This window comes from Bos mutus, chromosome 24 (assembly GCF_027580195.1).
Source record: "Bos mutus isolate GX-2022 chromosome 24, NWIPB_WYAK_1.1, whole genome shotgun sequence".
Classification (NCBI taxonomy): Eukaryota; Metazoa; Chordata; class Mammalia; order Artiodactyla; family Bovidae; genus Bos; species Bos mutus.
In genome coordinates this window covers 37,508,776-37,521,808 of record NC_091640.1, presented here as the reverse complement: position 1 = coordinate 37,521,808, position 13,033 = coordinate 37,508,776, and the positions used below count along the sequence as shown (strand labels likewise).

Sequence of the window (13,033 nt, the reverse complement as noted above, 5' to 3'; positions counted from 1 at the left end):
CATACAGAAAAAAAAAAAAAAAAAAAAACTCTATTTCCAACACTTTGAAATACAATACAGAAAAATCAGCCTTTTGGATAAAAGCATTCCATAGAACCTTTGGGGGCTAAAACAGTTTTAAAAATTAGGACAAATTAAAATTGCACTCAGTGGCCTGGTCTAGTTCTAAATGACATGAAGGAATGTACAAAAAGCTTAGAACAGATTTGGAGGGATGCTGGCAGGTCCAATATTGAACTTTAGGATTTAAAGCTACCAAAGCTATCATATATAATATATATATGCAAATTCTATAGGAAGTTTTTTAAAATGCAAAGTGCAGAAAATTCCATAAAGGCAGTTAAAAATTGGATTTTTTTTTGAGAAGGGGGGAAGACTGAGTAGAGGAAATAGAACTGTTAGGAGACCTGGAAGGAATAAGGGGAGTATAAGAACCATACCATTGTCTAGGATTTGCCTCACTACTCTTCTTTAGATGATGCATCAAGACCAATAGAAGTCAGTTTTGGTAAATAAAAAAGTTTTAAACAAGGAAGTTTTTATCATAAAGTTTAATTATGGTTCAGAAAAAATTGAGTGAATAACCTTCTCTGAAAAAATATATTGACTCTGTAGACTGCAGTTACTGGGGGCGGGGAGGGTAGACGGCAGCTGGTAAGTTAAATTACCCTATTTTCTACTCTTAAAATGACAAGAAGTCCCATATCCAGTCTGATTATAGAGATGCATGTGCCCCAAATGGCTGAGAATAAATACAAAAGAAAGGCAGAAGCTGTAAAGCTAAGGGCATGCAACAGGCTCTAAGAGAAAGTCTCAGAAATACCCAGAGTGGCAACAAGGAACGTTTGGCTGGAGTTTGAAGTTCTTTTTAGTCGTCTTTGTCTTTCGCTCCATGCTTAAGGATGCGTGTGAACTCGATGTAATTGAAATTCCCCTTTTTGTCAATAGGTGCTTCTCTGTACAGCTCGTCCACTTCCTCATCTGTAAACCGGTCTCCCATTGTGGTCAGCAGTTCTCTCAGGTAATCCTCCTGAATGGTGCCTGAAGAATAAAGAAATGGAGATCAGAAGAGACACTCCTCTGAGGAATAATTACAAGGAGCATCTACCACTTGACCAAGCACAGGGTTTACGTTAAGGACTATAAGCATGCAAATGTATGAAATATAGTCTTGACATGACTAAGCCAGCCTCAGCACAGCTGCCTAGAAAATGCTCTGTTGCTTAGTGACATTAACCTTCTCTGCTCTACTGACCGCACCCAACAATAACCTCCTGATCTCTTGGTAACAACAACTAATCCTGTGCCTAACCAGAAAGTATGAAGTATGATGCTTCCTCAACATACCATCTATGATCACACTTCTTCTACAAGCAAATACACTAAAATCATCTTGTTCTTATTTAGGCACTAAGTCATGTCCAACCCTTTGCGACCCCATGGACTGTAGCCCTCCCTCTGTCCATGGGATTTCCCAGGCAGGAATACTGGAGTGGATTGCCATTTCCTTCTCCAGGGAATCTTCCAGACTGAGAGATCAAACCCATGACTCCTGCTTGGCAGGTGCATTCTTTACCATTCAACCACCTGGGAAGCCCTAAAATCATCATAAATATCAGTAAAATGCTTCAGTGGAAAGAATACTAAAGTTGTGAGGTCCAGTTTTAACAAGGTATGTTACACTTCAGGCACTTCACTTTACCTTTTTAAAATACACAAAATGAGATTAAACAAATTTTTAAAAACAAGTCTAATTTTAGATTCAGTAACAAATATGGTTAGGCTCAGTGCAAAACCACTGAGTAGATAGTTGAGGATTAACTATGTCACAGACACTGGGATAGGCACTGGAGCGCTAACAGTGAGCAGAGAGAAACATTCTCTACTTTGGACCTGTGCAAGTAGGGGTCTCATGAAACCTGACTGCACATCAGAATCACCCAGGGAGCTCAAAACAACCCCAGAGGCCAGCCCTGACACTGATACTTAAAATAGCTCCCTAAGTAATTTCCATTGGACTAGTTTAAACAGTAATTTCCATGAGCAATCATGATCGAGACCCACTCCTGCAGTAACCCAAAGGTATTAAATGACAATTCAAGCACAGAGATTTTTGAAATTCATAAAGTTTCTATTTTACAACTACTTCTTTGTGTGTGTGAAATTAAGCTAAAACACTGATATATTTCCTATAAAATAAGTTTAACGTGTAAGGTCAGTTCACAAAAGAAACTCTAAATTTATGGGTTTTTTGACTAACTCAACCCTAGATTAAAAAAAAAAAAAAAAAGTTCTCCCAATCTTAGACTTTTAGATTGTAGAAATAAATCCTCCTCTTTAGGCAAGTCATTCAACCATCATGTAAACTAATCAACTATGTGCAGGGACTGTGATAGGAGCTGGGAGGGTTACAAAGAGGGGAACATGATGCTGTTGAAGATGCACAGCCCTTATCCAGAGAGCCGGGAGAGACTGATGACTGGAAACAAGCACACAGCTAAAGCATAAGCTCAGGAAGGGTATGTGCCAGCAGAGACATACATAAACTACGGTGGAAAGAAGCGAGAGCTTCTCAAGTTTTCCCAGAGGCCAGGAGAAAACAGTATAAAAATGCAGCTAAGGCTCTCTTAAGAATGTGACCACTGAGATGACTCTGAAGAACAGTTAAGACACTTTAATGGTTTTATTCCCTTCCACTAAAAAAATAACACATGTTCACTGTTTAAAAAAAAAATTTAATACACAAAAGTTTTTGGCAAGAAAAAAAGTCTCTTCTGCCTGCCCTTCTTCTACCGGTTCCAGAAATAACTGTTCAGAGTTTTTGATTTCAAGGGGAAGGAGGTGATCTGAGGAGGAAGGCAGAGGCAGAAATGGCGGAGGTAAGTCCAGGCAACAATGCATGGAGACTGGAACGAGGTTGTAAAGATGATGCAAGAGTCAAGAGGGTGGTCTACTTGAATAGGCCAGACGAGGCCCTATCGTGGGACGCCTTCAAAGTCAGAGTGGAGAGACTGTGCTTCCATCCCCACACACTACAAGTAGGCTGTTTAAACCAGTCCAAACACTGTGTAACCAAAGGGTGTGCCTTCCTTCTTAAAAATCTTGCCATGTGAGTTACCCCCTTATTTTTTTTCTCTTATATACATTTCTGCCAAAAGAGCAGGCATTCATGTAGCTAGCCTTTCGGGTTTCTTTGAGAGTCCACTCTATGCAGGCAGTAAGCTACTATCTCATTCCCTCATTTAATCTTCACAACAACCACATGAGGCAGGAAATATTATGGTCCATCTTACCAATAAGAGCCTTAGAGAAGTTGCCTGAAATCAGACAGCTGATTTCAGAAGAGGATTATGAAACCAGAGCACCTGATTCCAGATACCAGATCTAAACAATCTCAGAGCAGAGAGGTACCTGATAAACCAACATAGGACCGTACTAACACCACCACCTACAGTAATCTACAATTTTTTCCAAAATTGCTCCTGTAAAAGATATTCATTTGACACACTTACTGAGTGCCTAAACCCTGTGGAATTATTCTAGTAAAGGAGTAACAGAAGTTTCCTAAAAAAGTTCCAAATTCACCTAGTAAATTGTAAATTAAATATTTAAGGGCAGAGGCAGTGAAGTGAGTGCCTAACATGCCACAGGTGAAACCTGTCCCCCAAAACAGGTCTGGTATAAACCTGAGGGTGTTACATGTTGTCATGTTTCAAGTTATTATATATTTTAGCTGCTATAACCAAACAATAATCAGTTGGTAATTAAAGGTTACCTCAGACTTACCAGTTGCTTCTTCATCAAAGCAAGCAAAAGCATTTCTGATGACATCTTCTGGATCTGTGCCATTTAACTTTTCACCAAACATTGTGAGAAACATGGTAAAATTTATGGGACCTGGAGCCTCGTTCATCATGGCATCCAGATACTCATCAGTTGGATTTTTTCCTAAACAAAAACAGAGGGTCATAATTTTAATCACATCACAAAATGCATCATGGTAAACATTTTGACATGACAGACGATCATTTATACAGTTTTGCTATTTGTGTTCAAGACAGTAAAACTATTTGGAAAAAAGTCTTCTCGGTGAAAAGGATCTATATTAAGAGTCTGGAGACCCTGTGCTATTCCACTGGGAAGTCAGGAGGAATAACACTGCTTTCATAATCACGATCAGAGTGCAGCACACGCGTTCATGCACAAACACACAAACGCAGCTGGTCTCCAGCCTGATTCTGAGACTTGGCCAGAAATCTGCAGGTGGTCCAAGGACCTTACTTTGGGAAACAATGCTCCAGATTTTGAATCTTAGTGAACTGTAACATCATTAGATTGGCTTCACAAAACTTTTAAGACTTCAGAAATAAATAGAAAAGGTTGTTTTAGAAATTGTCTGATTTATTAATATTAAAACTGATAATCACCCAGGGAAGCAAGCATGTCATGCAAGTCTTCCTTGTCAATGAACCCATCCCTGTTCTGGTCGATCATGTTGAAGGCCTCCTTGAACTCCTGAATCTGGGACTGGTCAAACATGGCGAACACGTTGGAGGTCGCGCGCTGGGGGCGCTTCTTGGTGGTCTTGGTCTTTGCTCTTTTGCTCGACATGGTGGCAGTTGAATCCTAACAAAGAGGAGAAATACAAGAAATAGCAAAAACTAAATTGAACCAACCTTCCAGAGGTATTTGAGCCACTGAGAGATGGGTTTAAAAACTATTTCACAAGACAGTATCACTTGGCAAAAATCTGTCAACTAATTGATACCATTACTCAGAGGATCAATCTAAAAAGAGGAAAACCAGATTCATCTTTTGAATTCACTCATCCTTAGTAGTAAACAGTCTGTCACTAATTTCAAGTTCCAACTTACCACCAACATTAATTCAAAGCTCAGGGCATTATCAACAAGATTTCCTGTCCCCAGTACTACTGGAAAGCTGATTAAGGACTGATAACAATTCAATCCATTAGCTTAATAACAATATAGAAAACAAGAAACAAAAGACGTCAGGACGCTGGAGAAAAACTGCCAGTTCTATACCTCAGTGTTATTCAGTACTGACGAACATTAACTCATCTCCTAAGCCAAATCATCTGAAGTGATTAAGTCCTCTAAACAAAAACCAGAGCACAATACAAAATTTTTAAAGCAATTTAGTTTTTAAGAAGTTTTGGAAAGCATTTTAAGAGATATGGAAACTACCTTTGCTCTCTAATAATCTAAATTTCTCCCCGTAAAACTTAAGTTGAAAATAAAAATAACGTCTAATAATTCCCTTTCAACACTAAATCTTTTAAGACTATAAGCAATTTGTTTGAAGTTAAAAATCCCACAGTCATCAGACAATAAAATTTTACCATACCATCCTTCAGAGCTGAGGTAGCGAGGGCAGTCAGCAAAACCTCTAACCCACAAGACTAAGACACTGTAATCAGTTATATTCTCTCAAGCAGGTCTAAAATAGGCACTACTGATTTCACACTCTGACCAGGACAACAGTTTTAAAGCTTACGATCTGAAAACAACATTTAGCTATGATGTAGCAAAACACTATGCCCTTGCTCTAAAAATAAGCCTGTGGATCGCAGAGAATGAACTACCTAGATGTCAGTACTGCGAAGTGAACTTAGGACACAATGCTTCATATGAGTTTTAAAACTTATTTCTTACATTCTTTCCTTGATTACACCACACCAGCCAGACTACATTCAATTACGGAAATAATTAGAAAAGCTCTGACTGTGCCTGATTTTTTTTTTTTAAAGCTTAACTCTATTCTCAGATTTTTAGAAGGAAATTCCACGAAGGAGAGTCACAAATTCCAATTCATCAAATATAGCACTCCTGCCATGCACTGGAATGTGCTGCTGGTAAGCTATACCCTACTTGACATAGAAGTTAGGATATATGCTCCTCCCTGGTTTCCAAATTTCCTTTAATTACTCTTTCGTGATATTTTCATTTTATAACACCTCTAGATGTTATTATCTAAACTACAGAGAGCTGTAATTCCCCCCTCTAATCTAAATAGTAGTTTAAAAACAAGTAGTTATAGCATATATTATTTCTTCCTCTCCTAAATGGACTCCAGGATTTGGGTTAGTGGTTGAGTGGCACATATTTACCAGTCCACATCTCTTTAGTATTTTAGGTATGCCCCTGTCTTTGCAAAACAAAGCATATGTTTAAAAATAGTCTATTTTGTTTGACAACACTGTATTACCCTTAACTATGCACAAATATCAGTTGTTTTAAGAACAAAGAAACAGATGAAAAAGACAGGTCAAATGGTTGATAACAACTGATTTTTTAAACCTACAAGACCTCATAATACTCAATTTAGTATCGTTTCTCTAAGTATCTTTTAAAAATACTTAGGTTAGATTATAAAGTAACACACACTCTCATTCTAGAATTTTGATACATTTCCTAGTCTTTCTTTTAATCATGCATTTAATTAAAATCAGTCATTTTAATCATGTATTCTTTTTTTTTTTCCCATGTATTCTTTAAATATGTGAATACATTGTAAGATTTTTTAAAGTTATAAAGGTATTTTTGGGGTCAGCACTGACAATACCCTCAGAGTTTTTCTTTAGCTCATTTGATCCTTAATCATCAACCATTAATATGATCAGCAGAATTACGTTCATGTGCATCAAACGTCACGAATGCTGATTATTATTTAAGAATTAAGAAATGTTAAGGTACGTGTGCTCTCTTTGAAGAACTTAAATATAGTTGGGGAGGCAACTGTGAAGAAATGAGATGATTGGTTCAACTTATTTGAGTTACATAGTTTTCATTCCAAAAGTATGACTCTCAAGTTAAAACAATGTGTAACAAAAATGAAAAATAACTCAAAGGTGGTACATGATTATCAAATACTATGACTTCAGAAAAGTTCTTTGTTTCTGAAAGTTTTTTGTGGGTAGGTGGGGGGAAAGGTAGGGGAAAGAACTTGAAAAACCCTAAAAGCTACAAGACATCCTTAGAATTAAGAAATTTAAATGTCAGTCTTAATTCTGACAAATTAGGGTAGTTAATGCTATCAAAATTTGGTAGTATAACACTGGGCAAGTTACTACATGGACCTTTACTTTTTCAAGGAGTTGGATTCTGATCTGTGTTATTCTCCCACCAGAAATCTGCATCCTTTCAGAGATAGAGAATTCAGCTTTGCTGTCAAGTTATTTCAAAATAAGGAAAGGCTATTTTTTTTCCCCTTACCAAACTGAAAGTATGGGTACTTCAGTCACTACCATCAACTCTGGTGGTAGTGTGTGTGAGTCGCTCAGTTGTGTCCCACTCTTTGAGATCCCATGGACTGTAGCCCTCCAGGCTCCTCTGTCCATGGAATTCTCCAGGCAAGCACATTGGAGTGGGTAGCCTTTCCCTTCTCCAATTCCCAACCCAGGGATGAAATCTGGATCTCTGGTACTGCTGGCAGATTATCACCTGATCCACTTGACTGGGGTGGAGAGGGAGCCAAATGAGAAACAGCATTATGATCCCAAGGAGCCAATCACTTTAGATACTGTCACTGTCCTCCTTGCTATGATTCAGGTATGCTGTCCACTTTTATTTTCCCCAAACAAGTCAGCCTGTAACTCTCTTCATATAACAAGCCTTCAGCAAATGCGCAACTAGGCTAGGGAAAAAGAAAACTGAAAATATTTTACACATCAATGTAAGTATTATTTATGTACAAGGGGGAAGATTGCTATGCAGGCACCCACGGTTTCCAAGCTATGTCTTCACTCATCATCAGCTCAGTCTAGAATTTACTTTTGAAGCATTTAATGAAAGATCTTTGGTGTGAAGGGCTCTGTGTTGTATGGAACTTGAAAACCCTGGGACTTACCGAGTCAACGTCTATGAAATTCACAAGGATTTCAGAATCATGAGAAAAAGTGAATGAAAACAGTTCAAGGGTTGTTAAGGAGAATCAGTTTACAGACTCGAAGGAACATAACCTTGTCTTAATCAGGGAAGGGGAGTGCTGGTGGTAATGAATTTCTGGATTTATCCTTCTAGCTGGATCAAATAGGAAGAGAATCATTCAGGGTTATGACAAAAGGATGGATACAAACCATGTCAGGAAGAAAGACTGGATTAAGTGATGGGCGAAATGAAAAATAAAGATCCACTAAGAGGCTTTCCCCACACACCAAGGGCAACAAGAAGATTTTTCACAATTTCTAAATACTCTGGTTTCATTTATAAAATGGGATTAACCCATATCAATATTGGCTTCCCCAGTGGTTCAGCAGTAAAAAATTTGCCTGCAATGCAGTAGACAGAGGAGATGCGGGATCAGTCCCTGGGTCGGGAAGATCCCCTGGAGGAAGAAATGGCAAATCACTTCAGTATTCTTGCCTCGAGAATTCCATTCTGAGGAGCCTGGAGAGTACGCACGCATACGCGCGCCACGCACACGCACACGCACACGGAAATGGCAAAACACTTCAGTATTCTTGCCTCTAGATTTCCATTCTGAAGAGCCTCGAGAGTGCGCGCACGCGCACACACACGCGCACACACACGGAAATGGCAAATCACTTCAGTATTCTTGCCTCTAGATTTCCATTCTGAAGAGCCTCGAGAGTGTGCGCGCGCGCACACACACACACACACACACACACACACACACACACACGGAAATGGCAAAACACTTCAGTATTCTTGCCTCTAGATTTCCATTCTGAAGAGCCTCGAGAGTGCGCGCACGCGCACACACACGGAAATGGCAAATCACTTCAGTATTCTTGCCTCGAGAATTCCGTACACTGGAATGGGCTGCCCCGCCCTCCTCCAGGGGATCTTCCCGACCCCCTCCAGGGGATCTTCCCGACCCAGGGATCGAACTCGCGTCTATTACGTCTTCTGCATTGGTGGGTGGGTTCTTTACCACTAGAGCCACCTGGGAAGCCCAGAATACTCCAGTTAGAATTCTAGAGTCCAGCATTTATAGTGGTAATAAATGTAAACTAATATGAAGACTTTATACAGGACACTACAATTGATAGTATTCTGGAAATATATGTTCTTTAATGAAAAACTCCCATCTTGGGAAACACTTGCTAATGAGATGGTACATAACATCTACTTTGCAAATCCAGACCAAATCTACTGTCTCATTTAATCAATGTACTTTTCTTTTTTTACAAGCTAAGTTTATGTACTTTTTTGGCGCTAACCACAGTTTTTTAAAAGTACATTTTCAGGGGTGTTTCCGTTCCAACTTAACCAAGTTTTCAATTCCTAAGCAAACTTCCGGTTGAAGGTAGGATTAGTCCTCTAAGACTGCCACACCCAAAATGTCCTCAGCACTTGACAAAGGCAATTCGTTGTCCAGGTTCACTAGCCAGAAAAGCCTCACTTTTTAAAGTTTTTCTGGCTAGGTTTTCATCAAAGGCCTTCCAGAACAATGAAACAAATAGTAGTAATTTTAAGAATCACTCATTTTCTCCACCTTTAGATGTACAACTTTCTGCACTTAAGTTAAAATCTCAACTGAACGCTTATTTCTGTTTCAAAGTTCTGTAAAGAAATGATACACTCTTTGATAAATCAATTCAGCTACTTTGAAAGTAAACACTTTGAGAAACGGACTTAACTCGGAGGCTCCGCCGCAGAGTAACAGTTTTTTGGGAGTTTTCCTGAAGCCTCAAACTAAACCCCAAACTCCTGTTTGTCCAACTATCACTTAAAAATCAAAACATTCCAATTACAAAAGTGGATACTAAACTGAAGTTGCTAATCTGAGGTGGTTATTCCCACTAAACGTAGCCACACAGGGGCAATAACAGCTGCAGCGGGCGGGCGTCCGGGGACCGCACCAAGCTAGAGTTTTTGCGCAAACTCTCTGGAATCGGGCAAGTTTACGTTAGAAATTAAACTTAGTCCCAGCGTCAGCTCCGCGGGGCTCGGGTTTCGCAGGCCGGCTGCCGCCCAAGCTCGCGGCGCCAGCAGGCTAAACCACACTTCCCGAGCTCCAAGTTTGGGCAAAAGAGTGAAGCTGGCGTCCGGGCCGCTTCCGGCCGCGGCCTTCGGCGCCGGAGCGGCCCGTGGGCTCGAAACCCAGGAACTCGCACGCACACCTGCCCAGGTGCGCCCCCGGGAGCGCTGCTGACCACCCCGCCAACCCCAGCCGCCCCGTGGGGATGCACCTCGGACGGGCCTCCCGCGGCCGACCGCGAGCATTACTCACCCTAACTCAGCCGCGAGAATCCGAGAGTTTCAGGAACCTTCTCGCTGCCTCAGCTCCCCCTACCAACTCCCTTCCACTCCCAGAGACGCTACAAACCGACACTTCCGGCCTTTGCTTAGCGGACCGGAAGGAAGGGAGTCACCATTCTCGGCTAACAGTGTGAGCCTGGCAGGGCCACGGGGCGGGGGGGGCGGGGGGGTTGCCGGTGTGCTCAGAGGGCGCAATTTTGACCGAGTGCACGGAAAGGACGTGTCGAGAGGGAAGCTTAGAACATAGTAGAAAGGTAATGATTCTCCAGGTCTGATGACTGAGTTTCCGTCTTTTTCACACCTCTTCTTACAGTGTAAACTGTTCCATCCCCCCTTTCTGTTCGCAAATGGTTGAGTCTATCTTGTGGGTTTGCCCCTCCGCACATTCCAGGGCCCGGCCGGGGGCGGGGCTCGGCGACCCAAGTCCTTGTAGGGAAATCGCGGAGAGGGCTTCGCGGCCCACAGGGCTGGCCTTCGCCCCACCCTCAAGCGCCCCGCCCGAGCCGCCGAGCGGTTCTGCGCATGCGCAGGGGGCTCTCCTCAGGGTGAGTGGGGAGGCTGGGGTCTTCCCCCAGTGGTCACACAGCTATCTGTGTACCCCGAGAGGACGACTCTGGGCAAGAGACTTGATCTCTTGGCCCGGTGTTGTGTTATGACGAGTCACTCCCCTCCCTACGGAAACAAACACTGTTTAGTCCCGAGGGCCCTCAGCCTATCTCCGACCTAGAACGAGTTCTTCAGGCGGGGGTCGGCCGAAGACATTATCCCTCTTCAGAAACGTACACGGTTATGTTTCCCCGCGGAGTCCCGCGGAGTCCCTCGCACCCCAGGAACAAGAAGAGCCCGGCCGCATCCGGCTCGGAAGGCAGCTCGCAGCCCGCAGCTACGGGGTCCTCAACCTCGCCCCCTACTCTCACTGGTGCCGAGGTGCGCCCCGTGAAGAGGACAGGAAATCGGGCCTGTTGTGCTCAGCTCTCTGGCCTCAGGACCGCCTGCCCGAGGCATCTCGTAGAAGGAAAATCCTCCCCACCCTGAGGGAGACTATGCTGCCCGTATCCGCGGAGGAGGGTGATCCCCGCAGGGGAGGGCTGGGCCGGGCCGACTCCTTTCCAGAGTCGTCCAGGCTCCGGGTTACGTGCCTCGTCTGGCTCCCGTGGCTGGAACGTTTCTGGTTTGGAGCCGCGCTCACTCCAGTCATCCTGCTGACGAGGAAGGTAAAGCTGCAGGATATGTACTCACAGTAGGAACCATCTGCCACCGTCGGGGACCTCAGGAACATTCCGTTTCTTAACCAGTAGTCTGTTCCCAAGTTCACTTAGAGGTAAAGTCACTGAGAGATACTTTACTGCCCTAATCCTACAGGAGGACTGAAACGAAGAAGGTTCGTTTACCAAACAGCCTCCAAGTGAGAATGACTCGGGGTACGAGGGGAAAATACTCAGTATTGGGGGTCTCATGTCCAACCCGCTGAATCAGCCTTCTAGGGCAGGTCCTGGGAAGCCATCAATTTAAGAGGCTCCTAAGTGACTTCTGAGAAGGCAATGGCACCCCACTCCAGTACTGTTGCCTGGAAAATCCCATGGATGGAGGTGCCTGGTAGGCTGCAGTCCGTGGGGTCGCTAAGAGTCGGACACGACTAGCGACTTCACTTTCACTTTTCACTTTCATGCATTGGAGAAGGAAATGGCAACCCACTCCACTATTCTTGCCTGGAGAATCCCAGGGACGGGGGAGCCTGTTGGGGTCACACAGAGTCGGACACGACTGAAGCGACTTGGCAGCAGCAGCAAGTGACTCTTAGCCCAAAGGTGGGGACCCAGAGCGAGGACGGGTTAGGATCTAAGAAGAGATAGTGACGGCACAAACTCTAGATGGCTGAACCGGGGTGGGGGGGTGCGGGGGCAGGGAGATGCAGAGGGTTAGTGGAGCCTGGCGGCCCGCGGGGCGAGCCGACAGCCGTGCACACACCTACATCTGTCACTAGGGGGCGCTGGAGCTTCCTCTGCTGTCTTTCAGGGAGAAAACATCCCCAAAGATGAAATGGGCTGTTGAGTTTTCCCGCTGGGAGCGACAGGGAGCAGCAGGGAGCAGTCTTTTTTTTTTAATAGACTTTTAATTTTGAAATAATCTTAGATTTTCAGAGAAGTTGCAAAGAGTGCAGAGTGTGCCCATCTTCCACTAATGTTACATAACGATGGCATCTTTGCCAAAACTAAGAAATCAACAATGGTATCATTCTATTGCTTAAAGCCCACGATTTAATCAGGTTTCACCACTATTCCCATTAACGGTTTTTTTTTTTTTTTTGCTGATCTAGGATCCATTTCAGTTTACCCAGAGCAACAGTCTTCTGCTTCTACGTTGTTACTGAGTCGCTGTCATGTCTGACCCTGTAGACTGTAGGCAGCCAGGTTTCTCTGTCCTCCACTGTCTTCAGGAGTTTGCTCAAATTCTTGTCCATTGAGTTAGCGATGCTCTTTAACCATCTCATCCTCTGCACACCACTGCCCCCCCACTTCTCCTTTTCTTTGCTTTTAGAGTATCAGAAAATTGCTTTGCCTGTCTGCTTTCCTGTACTAGGGAAAATACAACAGGTATTAAAGAGCAACTGCACTGCCAAGCACTGAGGTGAGTGCTGTGGTTTATGTGGTTTTTGAAACAGACTATAGCTGCTACCTTTGTGATGATAGAGAAGGGAGTAGAAAAGGTGCCAAAGGCACGGGGAGTATCAGAGGGAAAATGTGGAAGAGATGGTTACAGCATAATTAGGTAAGGTTTATAGAAGG

The 13,033-nt window shown here is 43.2% G+C and overlaps 1 protein-coding gene across 3 annotated transcripts; it reads right to left on the bottom strand.

The window, feature by feature from the left end:
• Positions 1-536: 536 nt before the first annotated feature.
• Positions 537-10,376, bottom strand: LOC102269444 (myosin regulatory light polypeptide 9). 3 transcript variants are annotated; one of them, XM_005893648.3, is made up of 5 exons: positions 10,219-10,291; positions 8,778-8,928; positions 4,428-4,626; positions 3,787-3,948; positions 537-1,041 (listed from the first exon to the last, which is right to left on the bottom strand). In XM_005893648.3, exons 3-5 carry the CDS (start codon positions 4,609-4,611, stop codon positions 869-871), a joined length of 519 nt encoding a protein of 172 aa, XP_005893710.1. In that variant the 5' UTR covers positions 4,612-4,626; positions 8,778-8,928; positions 10,219-10,291; the 3' UTR covers positions 537-868. The 3 variants fall into 3 exon arrangements, with proteins under 3 accessions (XP_005893710.1, XP_014333022.1, XP_005893709.1); XM_014477536.2 differs by lacking the exon at positions 8,778-8,928 and having other exon boundaries at positions 10,219-10,376; XM_005893647.3 differs by lacking the exons at positions 8,778-8,928; positions 10,219-10,291 and adding an exon at positions 5,368-5,514.
• Positions 10,377-13,033: the final 2,657 nt, after the last annotated feature.

Coding starts and splice junctions, on each gene's coding strand:
- LOC102269444 (XM_005893647.3), bottom strand. Junction 3,949..4,427: donor TGACATGCTTGCTTCCCTGG/GTGATTATCAGT, acceptor GTTTTTGTTTAG/GAAAAAATCCAACTGATGAG. Junction 1,042..3,786: donor CTTTGATGAAGAAGCAACTG/GTAAGTCTGAGG, acceptor TTTATTCTTCAG/GCACCATTCAGGAGGATTAC.